This window comes from Sander vitreus, chromosome 17, assembly GCF_031162955.1.
Source record: "Sander vitreus isolate 19-12246 chromosome 17, sanVit1, whole genome shotgun sequence".
NCBI classification, from domain to species: domain Eukaryota; kingdom Metazoa; phylum Chordata; class Actinopteri; order Perciformes; family Percidae; genus Sander; species Sander vitreus.
Genome location: NC_135871.1, coordinates 17,836,193 through 17,855,777, shown reverse-complemented (window position 1 = coordinate 17,855,777; position 19,585 = coordinate 17,836,193). Strand labels below are relative to the sequence as shown.

Sequence of the window (19,585 nt, the reverse complement as noted above, 5' to 3'; positions counted from 1 at the left end):
AATGGAAAATGTGGAAGACCGACGTCACATAAATATGCCACAGTAGAGCTGTTTTAGGTGTGTTGCTACCTAAATATAAAAGTTAAACCGCCTATCACTTTTGTGTTTACTGACACACATTTAACAATTATTAATGTGATATAATCAGCGTTACAGAAATAAAAATTACAACCGGGTCTGTACATTAAATTAATAATACTAATAGTAATAAACTTATTTCATATAGCATCTTTCTTCTCAAGTGCTTTACAAAAAATAACCAGCAGATAAAAACAAAACAACACAGGGATCATACACAAACAAGGGAAAAATGATGTTACAAAAAGCAATAATAATAATGTATTTATTTTTTAACTAGAATAAAGCTGTGTGTACTGTAGGCCTGTGACTATAGTTATTCTTTATATGTGGTTGTGATGTGATAATAATCACCAACAAGGAAGTGAAAGTTTTACCTATACCTCCACATCACTGATCCTACCTTTGTAAGAAGAAAGCTACATACCATTACACACCTGTACTCTGCACTGTGTGTGTGTGTGTGTGTGTGTGTGTGTGTGTGTGTGTGTGTGTGTGTGTGTGTGTGTGTGTGTGTGTGTGTGTGTGTGTGTGTGTGTGTGTGTGTGTGTGTGTGTGTGTGTGTGTAAGGACATTTGCCACAAGATGGAGCTCTTTTAGCAGTTTTTTCCACACCATACTGGCCTGCCTGTCACTTCAGGTTGGCTTGGAAGCTGGGACATGCTGGAAAGGCCTGAGAGCCATGGAGCGGGGCTGGTTTTTAGGTGCTGATTTTATTGATCGTTTAACTGATTTGATTGATCGGTCTTTTTTAATGGTGCTTATTCACCAATGACCCAGCGTTTCTGTTGTTGGACACAATATAGAAATATTTTTTCAGACGGAATTATTGACAGAGTTTGGAACTTAACTAGCTACAAGTGAAACACGGTTGACTTAATGTTAACCTCAGGGTTAGGGTAATAATTAACATAGGTCACACTCCAAATATTAGTCATTTAGGTGCAACTGCTCACCTCTGACCCTGAATAAACAAAACACCTATCACCACACCAACACCCCCCCTCTCTCTCTCTCTCTCACACACACACACACACACACTCAATTTCAATAGCCTACCTATAATAAATGTTATTAATGATTGGCTACATTATGTAAGTAGGCTAAGTAATACATGTCACCATATGGCTCAGAGATAGTCATTTAAATTGTTTTATTTTATTAATTGATGTAGCAGAATATGTAAGCTAACCTTTTGGTAAAGCTGAGCTGGGTTAAAGAGCTAGAATAGGGAGATGAACCATTTGTCTCATCCAGTGGGCCAGCAATGAATATTCATATACATTAGGCGCTGATTGGCCTGAGTCCTCGGTGACGTACAGCCGTCCTCATTACATATTCAAAGAGCCTCTCTCTGCCCCGCTGCAATAAAGGCAGATAGCGGTCCATGGGGAGCAGGGGAACACTTTTTATACTGACATGTTAGCGCAATGACTTTTGAGTAACATCTAACTGGGACGAGGCTCCCGGCGTGAGGAGGACAGGGCCCTTTACGGGAAGAAAAAAGGAGCACTTGCCATCTGCCGGGGAACTGGAACGAAAAACAAGACGGCAAAAGAGTTAAGACCAGTCCTAGATTCAGCGGTGGAAAATCCAGTTGAGCCATTTGAATTGAAAGATGAGCTTGTTGTCTGCCATAGACACGAGTGCCTCCGTGTACCAGCCTGCACAGCTTCTGAACTGGGTCTATCTCTCCTTACAAGACCCCCACCAGACCAGCGCTTTTGACGCATTCAGACCCGAACCCAACTCTTCCCACCCGGATCACAGTTTCAGCAAGACTCCCGCAGCAGCGGATTTGAGCTCTTCCCTGAACTCAAACTATCTCAACAACTTTTTTCAGCTGCAGCGGAATGAGGTGAAAGATTGCATGCATATAGCCAGATATCTGGAGTAGCCTATTTCAGATTGTAAGATTGTGGTTGAGTTAGGCTGCTGGCCTATAGTAAGAAACCGATTTGTTCAGCAAATGTTTTAGCATGTACAGCATGGGCTATTCTGGTAGGATACATAACCGCTATCATAGGCTATTTCTAATATGACATTAACTTCAATTAGTCTTTAAATCAACATTTTAAGGGTAGGCTATTTTGAATATTGTTGAACAACACTCGTTATAAACAATATATCAGAACGTTTATTAGGCCAAGTTTTTATACTTTATATAACACAAGAAGTAGCTATAAGCTGTAGCCTACTGTAAATTAAATAAAGGAAATACTGTATTTATATAATTCCACAGGCGGTAATCAGTACACTAATATTCAGTAGTGTCACAGACAGTGCCTACTCTGAATACCTCAGTTATATCCTAATTGCAGGAATAATATAGTATTGTTTGAAAAATTTAATTTGGGTTTAAGCTTATTAAATCTTAAATAAGCAAGTACGATCTTATTATATATTGTGCTATAGTTAAATATCAATCAACAAAGTGTCTTAGTAAAATTCCCTTTCCCTATAATGTCATTAAATAATGTGTGATAAAGAGGTCTGTTTTCAGCATGCTGATGAGTTATGGTTACAATTAAAGGAGAAACTGTTGAGCCAAAATGTGTTTTAATCAGACATGTCTTAGATCAGAAAGGTAAAGAGGGACAGATGAAAATAGATTCCCCTGCACGCCTCTGTCTGGAAAGAGCGGGCCACTGCAGCCTCCTGCAGAGAGGTCTGCTGTATCGGACTTCTTCAAATAGACTGGTTGTGCAAACAAAATCAATCCTTGTGTGCATATAGTCTATTTTTGTAGCTCAGTGTAATATTAGGAACAAACATGTTAATAAATAATGTGTGCAGGGTGCAAACCTGATACTGCAGGCCATACTATGGAAAAAGGAGGCCGCCACCACACCCACCCACACATACTATACATACAGCACACACAGAAAAATAACACATATATACAGAAAGCTTCCCAGAGTGTTGATTACACTGCAGTTTAGTTTCTTAGATCTATGTTAATATGACGCTATGTGTTGGAAACTCTAGGAAACAGAGGTAGTGGATGGATGGTGTATTCACCATCTAGAGCCAGTGTCCATTATTATGGTGGTAACCATAGAGGCCCTTTGAAGTCATTTAACATGAAACAGTCCTCTGAAAATTGGGTGTGCACAATATACATTACACGCAATTGTGTAATGCCATTCAATCCGCATGAGTATAAAGGGTTTCAAACTGAGGGAACACAAACAGTCTGGAAACAGTTTAAGGGGTGGGGGGCATTTTGCAACTTACTATACCGAGTAAGCCAAGTAAAATAAACCGCTGCAGAGATTTGATGATGAGATGAGTAATGCAAAATGTGGTTGTTTTCGCAGTGGAGGATTACACAAAAGTCCACTTAAAGTGAAACAGTGATAATTAATGAATTTGTTGTTGATTGACACGAGTCCAGTATTCTTATCACAATCTTGAACACTTTATATAAACATTTGTCACTTTTTCTATCATTATAACATAGTTCTAGTCTCAAATTTGAACATGTATAGCCATTCTGGACTAATCTAACCCTATAGTAATTTCCTGTGGAATTTATTCTACCCATGATACCAGTTGTGTTCTCATTGTGTGCCCAACGCATACATACACATCCATCGCCACACGCATTAACACACAACCTCCTGCTGAGTCTCTCACTCACTCCCTCCCTCACTCCCTTCCTCACTCACTCACTTACTTACTCACTCACTCACTCACTCACTCACTCACTCACTCACTCACTCACACACTCACTCACTCACTTTACTCACTCACATACACAGACAGACACACAAAATAAACAAACTCTCTCCCCACCATTAGCAGATGTGTGTGAAATCAGTTTCCTTTGGGCTGACAGTAGAAGGTTTCAGGCCAAACTGAATAAATGTGAGGAACATAAACTGAGCAAAGTTTACTGTTTTATATTTGTTAAAATAATTTTACAACCAATACTTAATTTTAGTGATTATACAAACATGCACATTTCCTCAAGGAGAGGTAATATACGCAACACAGCAAAAAATTATGGCGGATGGAAAACTTGAGAAACTACAGAGCCGTAATGCTTGATTTACAACGACTACATGCAGTAAATGAACATGAGTCTTAAAGCTGGAGCTGGTTAGCAAGACAATCTCACAGCCCGCAGATAAAGATTTGGCTTTCAGCCCTGGCCAGGTTGCCAAGTTGAAGGTTTCTGTGCTGTGCAACACTAAACAATAACAGTAAAATCATTTCCCAGACACAAATCTGTGCCCCAAAAAGAGACATGACCATCAGTGGAGGAGGAAGAGTTTATCTGTGGATTCCATGCACTCACTGATGTTTTTACTTGTGGGTGGTGTCTCAAATATTTGCCATTGTTGCAGTTAAACTATCAAATGTCAAGGCAGATGACAAGTTAGACTTAACAGGGGTTAATAACCTGACCATCTGAAAATGGAAATGTCTGTGCTAAAATCAACATAATTTTACCCAGCGGTCAATTCCTTTCAGTCGTTTCTGGATCGTATTTGAACTCAGGAACACACGAATGAGAAGGGAAATAAGGAACTGCAGGCAATGCTTTCCCTGTTATTACTATTCAGACGGCATCTTCTATGAATTCACCGGGCCCTGTGGCATGCAAAACTGCAATCTGTGGCTCCGAGCAGACTGCAAACACTGACCATGGCTAGTTTACCACTAACAGTGCATGGTGACATTGCTGATGTTCCACAGGCTGGCGAGGGAACATGCCTCCCATCTTGTTTACAGTGAGTCATCCTCTGTAAAGTCCTGTCTTTCTCTGTGGACATGCTCAGTATTTTTCCAGATCATGAGCACAGCTAGGCCTCTCGCCAGATGTTCTGAATTTAATGAGAGAAATTATGTTGGAGGGATTTTTTGGCACAACAGAAATTAGGACAGAGAGCACTCAAAGGAAATTGGTGATTACTCTCAGCATTTTGAACACTCAAAATCCAGAAATGCAATATTTTATATACTTTATATAAGATACTATCTTGTATGTGGTAACGTTTTCCAGCATACTGTACAGGTCAACAAGTCGCACGTTATGAAACTAAAAGTTGGTGACTGTATGTGAATTGTTTATTTTATGTACAATATGTTATACATGACAAACCTTTTCTGATTATTCTTATTTTGTAGGCCTTAAACAACAACGTGTATAAGAACGTGTCACCCTATGGCTCCCTTAACAACATCGTGGATGGACTCAACACCCTGACGGACCATTTCTCAGACCTTTCCCTTTCTTCAGAGCCAAGAAAACCAAACAAAAGACCCCCACCCAACTACTTATGCCACCTGTGCTTCAACAAGGGCCATTACATCAAGGACTGCCCTCAGGTGAGGCTCATACACACATATTTTAGTGCCTTATTTGATATGGTTCATCCAAGCCAATGGTACTAAAAGCTGTGCTTGCTCCTGCCAATGCCTGTCTCTCTGTCGCTCTCTCTTGCTCTCTCTTGCTCTCTCTTGGTCTCTCTCTTCCTCTTTGGCTCTGGTCTGACCTACTTGTTAAACAGGCTGGCCTCTGTCTTCTGTAGTCATGTGTATGAGTGTGTGTATATATGTGTGCTTGTGTGCATCTTAACTGCCACAGCATTACACTACTAGAAACCGTTATAACCATGATAAATAAACTTGTTAGGCTACTTCAAAGGTCAAAGGGGAAACTGTCTGTTTTTGCCTTGGATTGTCATGTTAGCCGCGTTAGCATGTTTTCAAGAATAAAAAAAAGCATCAACAAATACACATACATGTCTTTTTTGATATGTAACTAAATATTTTGTATTTAAGCTGCCATCTCCTGAAATCTAAACTCATCATGGAAAGCACCGGAAGAATTTTAGGTTTTAAACGATCCCTGCCAATTTAGCAGAAATGTCTATTTTAAGAATAAGGCCCTGGTTGGGAGCCTGACTTGATGGTTGATATAAGTGTGTAAACATCAACATACAAATGAGAGAACAACTTGTCCTTATGAGTTACAGATACTGTGTTCATGCAGAGTAACTACTTAGCATAAGTGAGGTGATATTTTGTGGAGTTTGCAGGAGTTGTTGAGGAAGGAATGGACTATGAAATTGCTGTGGTGGATCTGTCATTGTTGTGTTGTATAACGCCTTGTAAGAGGCAAACTCCATGGCTGGGACTGCAGCCTGGAAGTGAGCTGATTTCATAGGAGGAACACAATGTCACTTCCTCGGAAATTGTGGAACTTTTACACAGTCGTTTTTTTGTTGGACTCAAGGTGCCTAATGATCTCCCTTCTCTCTCACTATTTCTTTTGCCTCTCCTCTATTTCTTCTCTCCCTTTCCTTGGGTGATGTGCAATATCCTAAGCCCAGCCCTGAGTTTATTTTGCATGGAATGGTAATGGTAATGAGGAGCAGATGTGAGATTAAAATGCTTTGACTCGCTTTATGACATATGATGACTGGTCTCGGGAGGTCTGTAAATGACCTGTGTACTGATGAAATATCTTCTGGACAGCTCCAAGCTGCAATGTGAGGGAATTAGATAATCTATTGACAAGTATCTTGGGAATTTTGGCTCGTAGTATATCATGCAAAATGTAACTTTGTGTTTGTTTGATGTGAGCATTGATCAAATGATACTGAAACTCAACATTGGAGCAGGTGTTAATTTCGTAATAATAATGATAATAATAGTAATCTATAATCAGTAATCATCTTGACTGTACCATTCTAAAATGAAAAGGTAAAAATGTTACTTTATAAAACAGAATAGCCTGTTCACAGTAGAGGCTGTGAAATCAATCATACAATATAGATGTTAGCATTCAGGGATGGACCTCAAAATCACACTGAGACGTCTTTTGGTTTATTTTTCAGCTGTTCGTTAAACTGCCAACAGTAACTCAAAAAGTGGCAAAGTCTCCTCCGCACCTACACAGTTCAACACCATCTCAGTTATTTAGGTCTCTCCTGGGCTTTTTTTTCTCCATAAATTTACCTTCCATTTGTGCTACATCAGTTACACTATTGCCCAGTCACATGTCATTACGTGCCTTTTCTTACTTAACCAGCTGAAGACCCAAATAGCAGATGTGACACACATTTTGCGAGAGTGTTCAACTTACCTATTAGCCAAGACTTGCGTCATTTTCCAAACAATATTTTCTTGTCCTACATTACTCTGTTTCACAAGGTGCAGTGATCAATTGTATGTCAATGGAGTTCTGGCATTTGCCTGCAATGGAATGCATTTGAGAATGAGTGTGTCCCTGCTAATAGTTTGTACTGTCCAGAGGTTCTTTGCCAATGAAAACAGAGGTTCCTGCTTCACAGAATGCTGCTAAGTATGTCTTCCTGATGCAACATGGAGAATCACATTCTAATGACATGTACAGTCTTCCTCTTCTACTTCACCTCAACATGTTTTATAGTGTTGTTTTTTGCTGTGACTTTTATTGTTGAGTTTATGTAAGGGTAACTTTCATAAGTTAAAATTCAATAATATTATATTTATTTACATTTGTATTTTTTATGTTATTTAGAGAATACGGCTGGGGATATTCTGCTTTTTGTCCACAAAACCCACAAAACGTATTTGATGAGCTTCAAATGTGTTAATTGTATAATTACTGTTGGGTGAGTCAGAGTGATTTTTTATTATCAAAATTTTGAATCATATGCTTTATAATCACTATATAACCTTGTTATATAACCTTAGCTCTGGCAAAGTTGACTTTTTTTTGCAGCTGAAGGAGAGTCAAGGATTTAGACAGTGCTGGATCCATTACCTTAGTCACTGTGGTTGAGGGTTTCCTGATCCCTTCCATTGCTTGGTTCTGAGAAGAATAAGAGTCAGGCAATTAAATAGTTGAGGTTACCAAAGTGTTTATGCATTACTTGCAATTTAAGACCTTTTTTAGTTTCAACATGTTAATATTGGAAACACAAAGAGGAGGCTTGTGGCTGCTGAGAGAATATTTTTTCAGGGAACTCTTGGTAGTTGACTGAAAGCCACAGGCCTGGCAGCAGCTGCCCAGTGCTCCCTGTCATGGGGAGAGAGGTGTTATGTAAACTTGCTTTTATTCTGAAAATGAGGTCGCTCCCCCAGTTATGAGCAGAATGCCCCTCACTGCCACGCTTTGGCCACCTTCCAAGATGTCTTCCACTTGCACTCATGATTTGGTTCTGTTCAGTGGACTAATCCTCTCAACAGTTGGCCCCACCTCTGATTTGAGTGATCAAAATGATGCATTGAATGACATATTCTTGCTATGTCTCCCTGTAGAAAGATTAACTCATGGAAAATGTCTTTGCCAGAATGCAGGTTTGTGGGTATGAGGGGGTGGCTGCTGCTGGTGTGCGTGTTTTATGTGTCTCTGAGAGTTACTATGCCCCATTCCAGGTCGCAATGCATTCCCCTGATTCAGTCCTTCAGAATTATAGTTTCCTGAGCATGTTTTTTTACTCTTATCAGGAATTTCAGATATTTTGAAACTGGTAGAATACTTATTCTTATAAAAGCTTAAAAGCCAAAAATAACTGACATGACATCCATCACTACTTCTTCTTTCACCCTTTTGCCTATTTCTGTTAGAAGCATTTCTCTATAATAAAAGATTTAAATTTCTGTATGTGCAATTATCAAAGTTAAAAGTTGTAATCTCGAAGATTTTGATGTCATGTCTGTTAAGTCACTATCACTGAAGGATGCACAACACAATGGTGATTAAACCTATAATAACCCACTGAGTATTGCAATATTGTTATATTTGCAGCATTAAAAACTGTGTGTCTGGTGTGACATTTCCCAGAAGAAATACTCTATTACAGTTTTTTCTCAATTGAATACACCATAAAAATGGAACAATGCACACAGTTCTGAAAACTTAAAGCCTATTTATCAACAATAAAGCCGCCTACACACGATCAGAGGTAAAACCATTAGCTAGGTCACAGAGTATAGTGCAGGCAGAGGCAAAGCACAGCGCAGGTATACGTTATCATTCCTTCTGGCTACCTCCTTTCATGAGTTGCGCCTTAGAAAGGTCAGCGGCAACAACTTCGAGGTTGAAATAATTTGGCAGAAAATGTTCTGGTAGGATCTTATTGTAAGTAAGAAGCGAAGTAAGAAAATACTTTCATTTTATGCAGCAGTTTGACATTTTATGAAATATGCTTATTGTATTTGCTTTCTTGCCATGAGTTAGATCAAAAGACTTATTTATTAATTTATTTGACTTTATTCTACGGATTAAGCAAACAAGATAAAAAAGTGTTAATTAGTGAGCTCTATAGGACAGAGCCAGGCTAGTTGTCTCCCCTTGTGTCTACTCTTTGTGCTAAGCTAAGCTAACCACTTGCTGCCTGTAGACTCTTAACGGACAGACATGTAAGTAGTGTGAATCTCGGCAATAAAAGCTACTTTGCATATTTCCAAAAATGTTGAACCTTTGCTATATAGTCCACTGTCGCAATTACCTTAAATGGGGCTGCTGCGTCTGCACATTTCTTATTGCTTAGATTGCAGAGACACAGATGGAAATGCTGGTGATGACGTACAGATTTGTCTTTTTTGGCCCACTGTGAGAAAATGTAATTTATCATACATTAAGCCAATGACTACACTTAAACATGGAATGTTCTGTATGACTGCATCTTTAAAGAAGAGCAGGGCAAAGAGCATCACTAATGTGTTGTTCACAAACACAGCTCATTGATCCACATACAGAGCCTTCTTTATCACACCAGGATAATGTGCCATTATAATGTGAACAAAAGTTCATAAAGTTATGGTGTTTGTTGAATGTGCATATATATAGAATCAATTTCAAACATTTTTTTTTTCTTCTTTTGGCTTCTGCTCTACTTATTTCTGTAGTGATATCTGACTAAGCACAATGTTTACAGTGAGTTGACACGGACCAAAATGTGTCCCACGTGAGACATATATGCTGAAATGTAACTAAATCATTCAAGTTACTGTACTCTTCTTATTGCATTAGATGAACTTCAAAAGGAACTGACTTTGTAAAAGTGCTGACATCTCCTCTCATCCCAGTCCCTGTCAGTCAGTCATGCCTGTATCTCCTCCTGCATGCATCTGATATGTATCTGTGACCATATGCCAATAACCGTGATGGACCTCACACCTCATGTGTTGGTAATTTCAGCAGCAGTCTGTCTTTTGTGACAAATGGTCACCATAATCTCCCATAACAGTTGTCAACACAGAGACCTGACGCGAGCTGTGAAGTGAGGGCCTCTTCACACCAGAGGCAAATCTCACTTTGAGTAATGTGTGACTTGACAAAATGTGTGCTTTTCCTTTGGTCGTGGTGATAAACTTAATGACTCGTCATTACTGCAGCCCACTTTGTCTACCGTAACAAACACCAGTGGTTGTTGTTTTGACAAAACGTAGTTGGTTTTAAATCTTCCAGTGTTTGCCTTCGAAGGAGCAGTGATCCATTTCTGAATTTGGTTGGCAGTCGTGCAGGGATAATTGTGCAACCACTTTGTTTTACTGTTTCAATTTGTTGTTGTATAGTAGGAAATGGAGATAGAGTGTGTGTGTATATGTGTGTGTGTGTGTGTGTGTGTGTGTGTGTGTATGTGTGCGTGTGTGTGTGTGTGTGTGTGTGTGTGTGTGTGTGTGTGTGTGTGTGTGTGTGTGTGTGTGTGTGGGGTGTGTGTGATGGGGTAATGTGTTAAATACAAATTGCAAGTTTGTAATTTACCAGTGTTACATGTGCACAGCACTGTCTGTGTGCCACACTCTTGGAAAATAAGTGTTTTAGCCCTGCACAGGCACACACAATTCCCTGCTGTTTGTTACTCTAATATTAAAGTTTTAATTGAATCAGTTTGAGGTCTGTAGATGAGTTTTCGCCTTTTCAGCATGCTCTCTACCTTTTTTCAATCAAATCTATTCTGAGCAAGACTTTAGGGGCTGCAGAATATAATAAACAGCCATTTTCTGGAGTCTTTAGGGCACAAAAAGACTTAACTGAAACAAACCTTTGTAGAAAATGCTCTGCTTATAATTGAAGATAAACAAATGCATTAAAAAAGAAAATGCTTGAAGGATACGCAACAACATTATATATTTTTTCGCTTTAATGTAAAGTGTTTTGGGTAGGGCTATTCTTTTATTCATATAAAAGTCCCAGTGAATATTTACATAGGGAGTGTAGGCTACCACATTCACATCTGGAAGGTAGAGTACTCCCATGGTATTATAGTGTTTGCCTTTTCAACGGTTCAACAGTTAATCAGAAACAACTTTGTCGTCATGTTCATTTCACCCAGGTCAATTCTTTTCCAGCTGGCTCTAGTATTTAAGCCAAAATACCTTTCTCTCCCTTTGCAGAGAATTTGGTTCATAACCTGTAGCTTCCTGTGAAATTCAAATGTTCCAGTCAACAAAAAAAGTTATAGCATAATGTAAAATCCAGTTTAATTTTCCTGTGTGCAGCTTCTATCCCTATCCCATATTCAGAACAGATCTGCCTCAAACTGGCAAAACATTTGTCAACTCTTGTATTGGAAACATGCTGTTAAACCGTCCAAAATAGCTCTCTAGCGCTCTTTGATAGTTAGTGCGATGCTGATTATTCAATAGTTCAACAGATTGTGTGGGCTTAACGTTGCTGGAGACGTTATGCTGTTCCCTGGAGGCAAATGTTCCTGGGAGGAGAAAGAACATTTATTCTACATCTGTCCTTTAGCTTTTCTAATCTCTATTTAACCAACCTCCTGCCTTCACTGAAAAATATCTTTATTGGGAATCATGTATTTACATTTTCCTCAGCCTCAGCCAGGCGTTGTCTTTTTTCTTGTCTTTGTTTCATTCTCTCTCTCTCTCTCTCTCTCTCTCTCTCTCTCTCTCTCTCGCTCTCTCTCTCTCTCTCTCTCCCTCTCACTTTATGCATCCTGCAGTTTGTTACCCTGTCGATAAACAATCTTTCAACACCGCAGTCACACATCTGTCATGAGAGAATGTTTCACATTTTACCCCCATGATCTTTGTACCCTGGCGACAATTCTGGCTGCAGATATTTGTTGTGGCAGGCAGGGGGTTTGGATGTGTCACTGTCATGGCATGGAGCGCTGTCGGACACAGAGAGGCTATAGTTCGAAAGCCTGAGAAAGGCACAAGAGCTGAGAGTCAGCGAGCCAGCGAAAGGGGAGAGGGCACTTCCCCTGAAAGGAAATCAAAGTTAAAAGAATGATAAAAGTGCGGTTTCCTGCCAGCTGGTTTGTGTTCTGTACAGAAATCCCATTCTTCCTCTCAGTTTTTGCTGAGACAACAATCGCACCACTTCCTGTTTTCGTAACCGTGACACTATAACCCCATCTCTGAGATGAGGTGCACTGTTACATTTAACCATAGTCAGGTAAATGTACAGCTGCTCTCGGATTAAATGTTGAAATCCGGTCGGTGAAATGACAATGGAAGATCCAAACTCAGAGCTGTATGAAGACACAATATACCGACTTAGTGTCTGCTTATTAAGTTAAAAAAACAAAACAATTTAGCTTCTTTAAGGTAAGCTGACACTAAATTCATCAGTTGTCTCATCTCAAATTGATTTTGCACCTCCTATCATCTGATGAGTTCTTCCTGCCACTCTCAGACTATGGGTGCATTGTCTAAATGATGCTAGATCATTGTATCTTAATTTGGAGAGTTTTTTTATATAATACTTTGTTATATAAATCTATTTACAGGCGTGTTGCTGAGCCAGCACTGTGAAATGCAGAGTTAATAAAAGAAAATAAACAATAATGTGTTTGGGGCCGTTGCTCGTCACATTGCTTTATGGAAGCGTGTCACTGCAGCATGAGAAAAACCATGTCAACACTTATTTTAGAATCTAGTCTCCTTTATTTTCTTCATGTCTTATCGTACCTTCGCACAAACCCCTGGATACCATTCCAGTTCTACAGCCAAAACATCAGGATGTTAGAAAATTAATCAGACTATAGAATGATGGCAACAACAACAGCAGTTACTTGTACAGTAACAACACTTAGGCTTGTGTACTTTGACACAACTACAGTGTCATGGGGGTCAGCAGCCATATACTGAGGCCTCAGGAACTATAACAGGATGGTTCACTTTTCACTGAGGGAGGAGGGAGGGATCAGAGGTCAGATTTTCACTACAGCGTGATGTCCCGTTAGCACACCAGGGCCAGAGGGCTTTGCTAGCTCATAGTACTTAATCCCAATGTTCTCTCATGTAACCTCCTTTGGTATAAGCCATATTTTTAAATCAGATATCATCACATCAGTATTGTTAACCCCCTATATACTATATACTCTATGCCCATCATATGCAAAATGTTTGACAGAGATGTTCACAAGTCATTTTTTGCAAGTCCAAGTCGAGTCTCAAGTCTTTGAGCTCGAGTCCAAGTCAAGTCTCAAGTCTTTGAGGGGCAAGTTCAAGTCGAGTCTCAAGTCTTTGAGCTCGAGTCCAAGTCAAGTCTCAAGTCTCTGGCCATCTGATCTGTCCCTAACACTGTATTGTTAAATCTTATGAATTCAAAGCATGTCCTGTAGCTACCATCCAGACAGTACAGTATCAAAATCAGCTGTAGGATAACTTTATGGGGTCTACTTAACACATCCCTCTAGCCCTCGGACCTGGTGAAATATTAACCTAAAGCTGTCACATCATACGGATACAACTATAAAGATACAATGTGCCTGTTCCCAGCATTAGCACAACACTTTGCGATGGTTAGCTTGTTACCTGTGATTATATATGCTAAATGTAACGTCTCTTTCACTCAAAGAAATGTCTAATGTCAAAGTGGAAGTCAAGAGAATAGTGGCAGCGCCACACCAGTTACAGAACAACATGCATCTCACTGTCAGTCCAAATTACGCACAATAAGCAGTATGAACTCACTGATGTAATGCAATTTATTTTTTAAGTGTTAGTAGGCTCAGTGAAACTGAGTCCAGCGCGAGGGAGACCCGACTCAGAGGAGGAGAGGTTAGTGAGGCCAGCGTCTCCACGGCAGGTGACAGTGCGCACGGATCCGCTGCGCCACGCATGGATGAAATAATGAAATAGTAAATAGGACTACAGTAACAGAAATATGTGCAGAATTAAGACAGTCAAGACGGCCCAGTGTTTGGTGAACCGGGTACACCTTGTGCCTACAAATCACCCACGGGATCAATTACGCATCACATGAGTTTGCCCCCCCCCCGCCCCCCGACACAGCGTTTGTTCCTGGGGAGATGGATCCGTGCGTCCCGCCTCCTGTGCGCCATGGATGTCTGAGCCTGAGATACAATGTGCCTGTTCCCAGCATTAGCACAACACTTTGCGATGGTTAGCTTGTTACCTGTGACGATATATGCTAAATGTAACGTCTCTTTTCACATTAGCGTGTGAGTGACTGACCTATTTGGGTGCGTTTTGAGATGCCTGATGAAGTCCGACGTTGTTGATCCGGCATCATTTATCTTGGTGCCACACACCTTGCATGTAGTTGTTGCCTTACTGACACTGTTTACCAAGTTATTGAAAGCAAAACTAATGAGAAAAGGCACAACTCCGGGAGGACTTGGTGTCGCCATCGCCATGCATTTTTTTATATGTGAGTGCGCGCACATAGGCGCATGCGTTACGTTGCACATTATGGCAAAGGGCAGGGGACATGCAGCTTGTCATACATTTCCCCGTATATGCGCCAATAAAAGAAAATAGAAATACATGAATACATTTTGATTTTAAAAAGCAATAATTGCATGAAAACAGGTTGTTGACGAGTCTCGAAGCTCGAGTCCGAGTCAAGTCTGAAGTCTTTTGGGTCGAGTCCGAGTCAAGTCTGAAGTCAGCTGTTTGTGTGACTTAAGTGCGACTCGAGTCCGAGTCTCAGACTCGAGTCCCCATCTCTGATGTTTGAATGTGTTGATTTTAGAGATAATTCCCGTTCACACACTAAATCATTTTGCATTATTTTTTGATTGATCCAACTACAGAAGCAACGATTCGTCGATTAATCAATCAGTTGATTGCCAGGAAATTAATTGCCAACTATTTTGATAATCGCATACCATTTTTAAAGCAAAAATTACTTTGAATGGTTCCAGCTTTTCAAATGTGAGCTTTTGCTGCATTTCCTGGTCTTACAACAAATTAATTTTTATGTCTTTGGTTTTTAACTGTTGATTAGACAAAAAAGATGTCACCTTGGGATTTTGGAAATTGTGACGGGCACTTTTCACTGTTTTATAGACCAAACAATTATTCGTTTTATTATGTATTGAGAAAATAATCTGCAGATTAATCAATAATGATACTTATTTTCAGCCCTATAGATGCAGCAGTTCAGGGTTCAGGTTGGACCTTTTTTGTCATGCCGTTGTATAGAACTTGCATACTAACGGACTGATAGTCAACCCTCTTTTACAGCTGACACACTATACTAATGTGGTCAAACTAACTGTTCCTCGTAACAGCACCGATTCTAGTCACATGAACAACAGAGATTCTTACGTGATATGAGACAGGCTGACAGAGATGACCGTCAACCGAATGGACAGACGGAGACACTGTGAAGCTGCTAGGGCTGGCACACAGGACTGGATTTGGTGTCAAGAGATCAGGGACTGACACTGCTCGCTTTGTGTCGCGCTTGAATGGGCACCTTAGGGAGAGGCTGCGGTTGTGAATGGGCACCATTGGGGAAAGCCCAATTGGTGGGAATGGAGGCTGGTAATTAAGGCAGTCATTGTATGTCTGTAGGATCTGCTAGACAGAGAGGTCAGGAAGGCAGGCGTGTATTGTTCCCCCAGCAGGGCCTTCACTGCATTACAGTGGTGTGTCGGACTCAAGTATGTTTGGATAGAGCCTTGGATTTTACAGAGAAAAAAAGAATTAAAACAACAAACCACAAAGGCAGTCATCTATATAGTCTGCTTGTCTATATGTCAACATATAGACTATAGGGGCCTCTTCTGTGGTTTTGATTTTGTGACGTTGTTTCTCTCTCTCTCTTTATGTTTAAGTATCTTGAAGTGCTACTCTGGCAGGCTACCCAGGCGCTCCAGGCCTCGCAGGAATCAGGACTGTGTTAACCATAAATTAAAACAAAGTTGTGATGAATATGTGAAGTCACAGAGTTGTGTGTAGTAGAACTGAGCCCAAGTCAGCCTAACAGTACATTGTGGCAGTTGGGCAATTCTTTGTGCTTTTGGAGTGCCAGTTTATAAGGTATTGTCAAGGAAATAACTTTTATACTTTTGAACTTATACAATTAGATTTACCTACTTTTATATGGTCATAATGTGTTCTCTGTAACTCAAGTTTAATTGTAGGTTTCATTCAGTGCTTCTGTAACTTTCAAGTAAAAAAAGATTTTGGTGACTGCCCCTTTACTTACTGTAAACACAACCTGCATTTAATTTAGAAACTTTTTCTGTCTCTCCTCGCTGTCTGTATGCACTGCCCTGTAGTGTGTCGGGAAGTTTCTGGCAGGGATGAGGGCTGGGGGGAGGTGCACCATGGGAATGTTTTTACAGGGTGACCCCTGATCTTCCTTCCAGTAGGAGCAAAGGCTCTGAAGGCCCTGAGTCTGTCTCTGCTCCAACACTCACTCAGTCAGGTCACCAAAGAGAGAGACAGAGACTGAGAGTGTGTAGGGACTGCCCTGTAAACTGATAAGGCTTATCAGGGATGCTGGAGACATCTTGTAACAGAAAACTTTTCTCTTTCATAGTGTCATAGCAGACAGACATCACTGTGAAAAACAGACGTGGCCACTACCTGTCAACGCATTTAATTTTTGAGGAGTTATACAGAGAAAGAGCCTTTATAGCGAGAGCACTGAGGAACCATATAGGGCCATAGGTCCAATATAGCATTGACACCAAGTGACACTTAGATTAGCAACACACGTGTTCAGTATATCCGTCAGAGTGATATACAGGAATATACAGACACACACACACTCACAAACACATCCACCAACATACACACAACTACAGGCATTACATGCAGACATAGACATGAACTTCCTGTGACAGATGACAAGATGTTGTGTGCACCTCTGTATGCCCCAGTCCGCCACCCAACCTGCCCTTGTCATTCACTGGCCTGGTAACCCAATGCTGCTGTGCAGCTGCACAGCACGATAGGCTTTAGTGGGACCAAGGCTAAGAGAGTGCATTGGGGAAATTCACACCCACGGCCCCACTTAGCATTTGTCCTTAACGCCGTGTAAATATGGTAAGTGTACTATGGTAAACTCATCCTATATCTGTAAAAAATAACTAAAAAATGAGGCAGCTTCAATGTCAAGCTGGTGCGTTGATAGAACTGAGCTTCTGGGTTTAACCAGGGCAGATTCCGAGGGCCAGTTGGCACATACATGAGTTTTCTATGAAGCATGAAAAGAGAAAAAGGATTCTGTCAAAAACATCAGTTTTAAAAGAAAAGATTGTTATTTGTATAAAGCAAAATACCCACATGCTTGACTCTCAGGGGTATCCATCAGTCATCCAACAACATGACACTGAGATCCGTGGCCGATTAGGGAAGCTGGGTTGTGGAAATCTAGGAATCTGGGAATGGGGTTTTGGCAAAGCGCGCGCTGGCATGGTAATATGTCTTTGCAGCTGTCTTGGACACGAATTACGTGGGTCTGTTACTGAGGAGAAAAACTTTGACCTACACAGACATGGCACATCTATATTGCCTGTATGCATTATATAGAACTCCTGTTCAAAAGAACCGGGGAGTAAGATGAGAATTTAGAATAATACTGGTCTGTTGGAGTACCACTAAAATATCATAGTTATCAATATGTTTTGGAGGCAATTTCCTTGAAAATAAATATCCTCTCATTATTTGGTTGGGAAAAATCAAACAACCGTATTCATTTTCAGAACATTGAAATCAGCTGCTTACAACAACACATAATACAAGACCTCCACCTCCAGTTTATTAAAACAACCAGAAATTGCAGGTCACCAAATTTAATTGGTAAGGAATACCATCATTAAAGATGACTTAGCTGAGATTTCCTTTAATCTAAATCAACAGATCAGCATATTGTGTTAACTCTGCCAATTCTTTTCCACAACATAATAATTAAAAAGCTGCATTGATTCCTACAACTACATAATGTTTTATGATCCTTCTACTAAGCAAAGCCACTTACTCAAAATATATTGTCAAAAGTTTAAAACACGTGGATGTCAGTGGGTAGTTACAAAAGTTGAAGTTTTATAAAACTGGTCTTCTGGGGTATTTCTTGTCTTAAGGGGACAATCTAGTGTTTTACTTATGTCATATGAGATGTTTATATGATTACTGCAGACGTGCAGCAATCCTGCCTGTGTTTTTTTTTACTCTTTGTTTTATTTGAAAGGGACACATACACATATAATTGAAACCGTAACAGTTTTATGATCCAACATACTGTTCTTGTAAATATGCTTCAGTAATTTCTCAGTGGGTAATTGATGACATTTAAAAGCACAAAAACTTTTTGGATACTTTCTGGCATAGCCTCTCCACTCATCGGCTGACAGCTGTGGGATGTTTTATCTTTGGTACAGCTGTCTTGATTTACCTTTTCCCTGTGTGATATCGCAGCATGTCAAAGAACAGACTAAACACAAGTGATATGCCCGGTACTGTTATGGGACTTCACTAGAATCTGAGAAAAAGTTCAACCTAGACACTCATTCTGTTTTAAGATCATTACATAAAGCATTTTGTGTGTGTGCGTACACACACACACACACACACACACACACACACACACACACAAATACACAGTGCACTTACTCTGCCAGAGGCCATTTCTTAGAATGAACTATTTTAGCGTCACCATGGAGCTGGAAATGGACTTGTGGTTATGCTTTAAAACAGTTGGAGTGGTTGTCCTCTTGACATCCTCCCTTCAGTATCACGGTGAGATAACAAACCCATTTATAAAGACTTGTGATCTCAGTGGTTAAACCCAGAAACCCACAAGGTAAAAACTTGTAACCTCAAGCGTCACTGCTTACTTACGTAACAATATTTAGCTTCAGGTCATTTTGAATGCATTGCTGTCCACCTTAAATAGACTGCACTGGTGATATCGCATTATGTCAGGCCCATGTGGGTTTGTGATCCTTTTGGGAAGTGTTGCCTGTTAAGATTGAAGTTTGATTATATATGCTTATGGTTTCTTACCACATAACACTTTACTTTTCTTTGCGGTCCACTGTTTCTGCTGCTTCCCTCACACATTACATCTAAGATAAATGCAGCAAATGACTTGCAGCACAAATGCCTCATAGGCATATTTAGACCTGGAAACAACTGGGACTGAATAGCTAAAATAAAGAGCTTCTAGAATATGAAACCTTTTTAAGAATAGCACCCTGACCCACATGGGTGCAGTGCAGGTTCAGACCAGTGCTAGTTGACTAGTGATGGGAAGTAATGTTGAATGAGCTCACGTACCATTTGCTGATTAATATTAGTAAAAATAAATAATGTATATTTGTAGGTT

The 19,585-nt window shown here is 40.1% G+C and overlaps 1 protein-coding gene across 2 annotated transcripts in view; it reads left to right on the top strand.

The window, feature by feature from the left end:
- Positions 1–1,418: 1,418 nt before the first annotated feature.
- The window catches only part of zcchc24 (zinc finger, CCHC domain containing 24), a 36,856-nt gene continuing 18,689 nt past the window's right edge, over positions 1,419–19,585 (top strand). The window contains exons 1-2 of one of the 2 annotated variants that reach the window (XM_078272743.1): positions 1,419–1,936; positions 5,215–5,415. In XM_078272743.1, coding sequence (XP_078128869.1) covers positions 1,697–1,936; positions 5,215–5,415 — 441 coding nt within the window. In that variant the 5' untranslated portion in view covers positions 1,419–1,696. The remainder of the gene's footprint in view (positions 1,937–5,214; positions 5,416–19,585) is intronic. The other variant, XM_078272742.1, reaches the window with a different exon arrangement.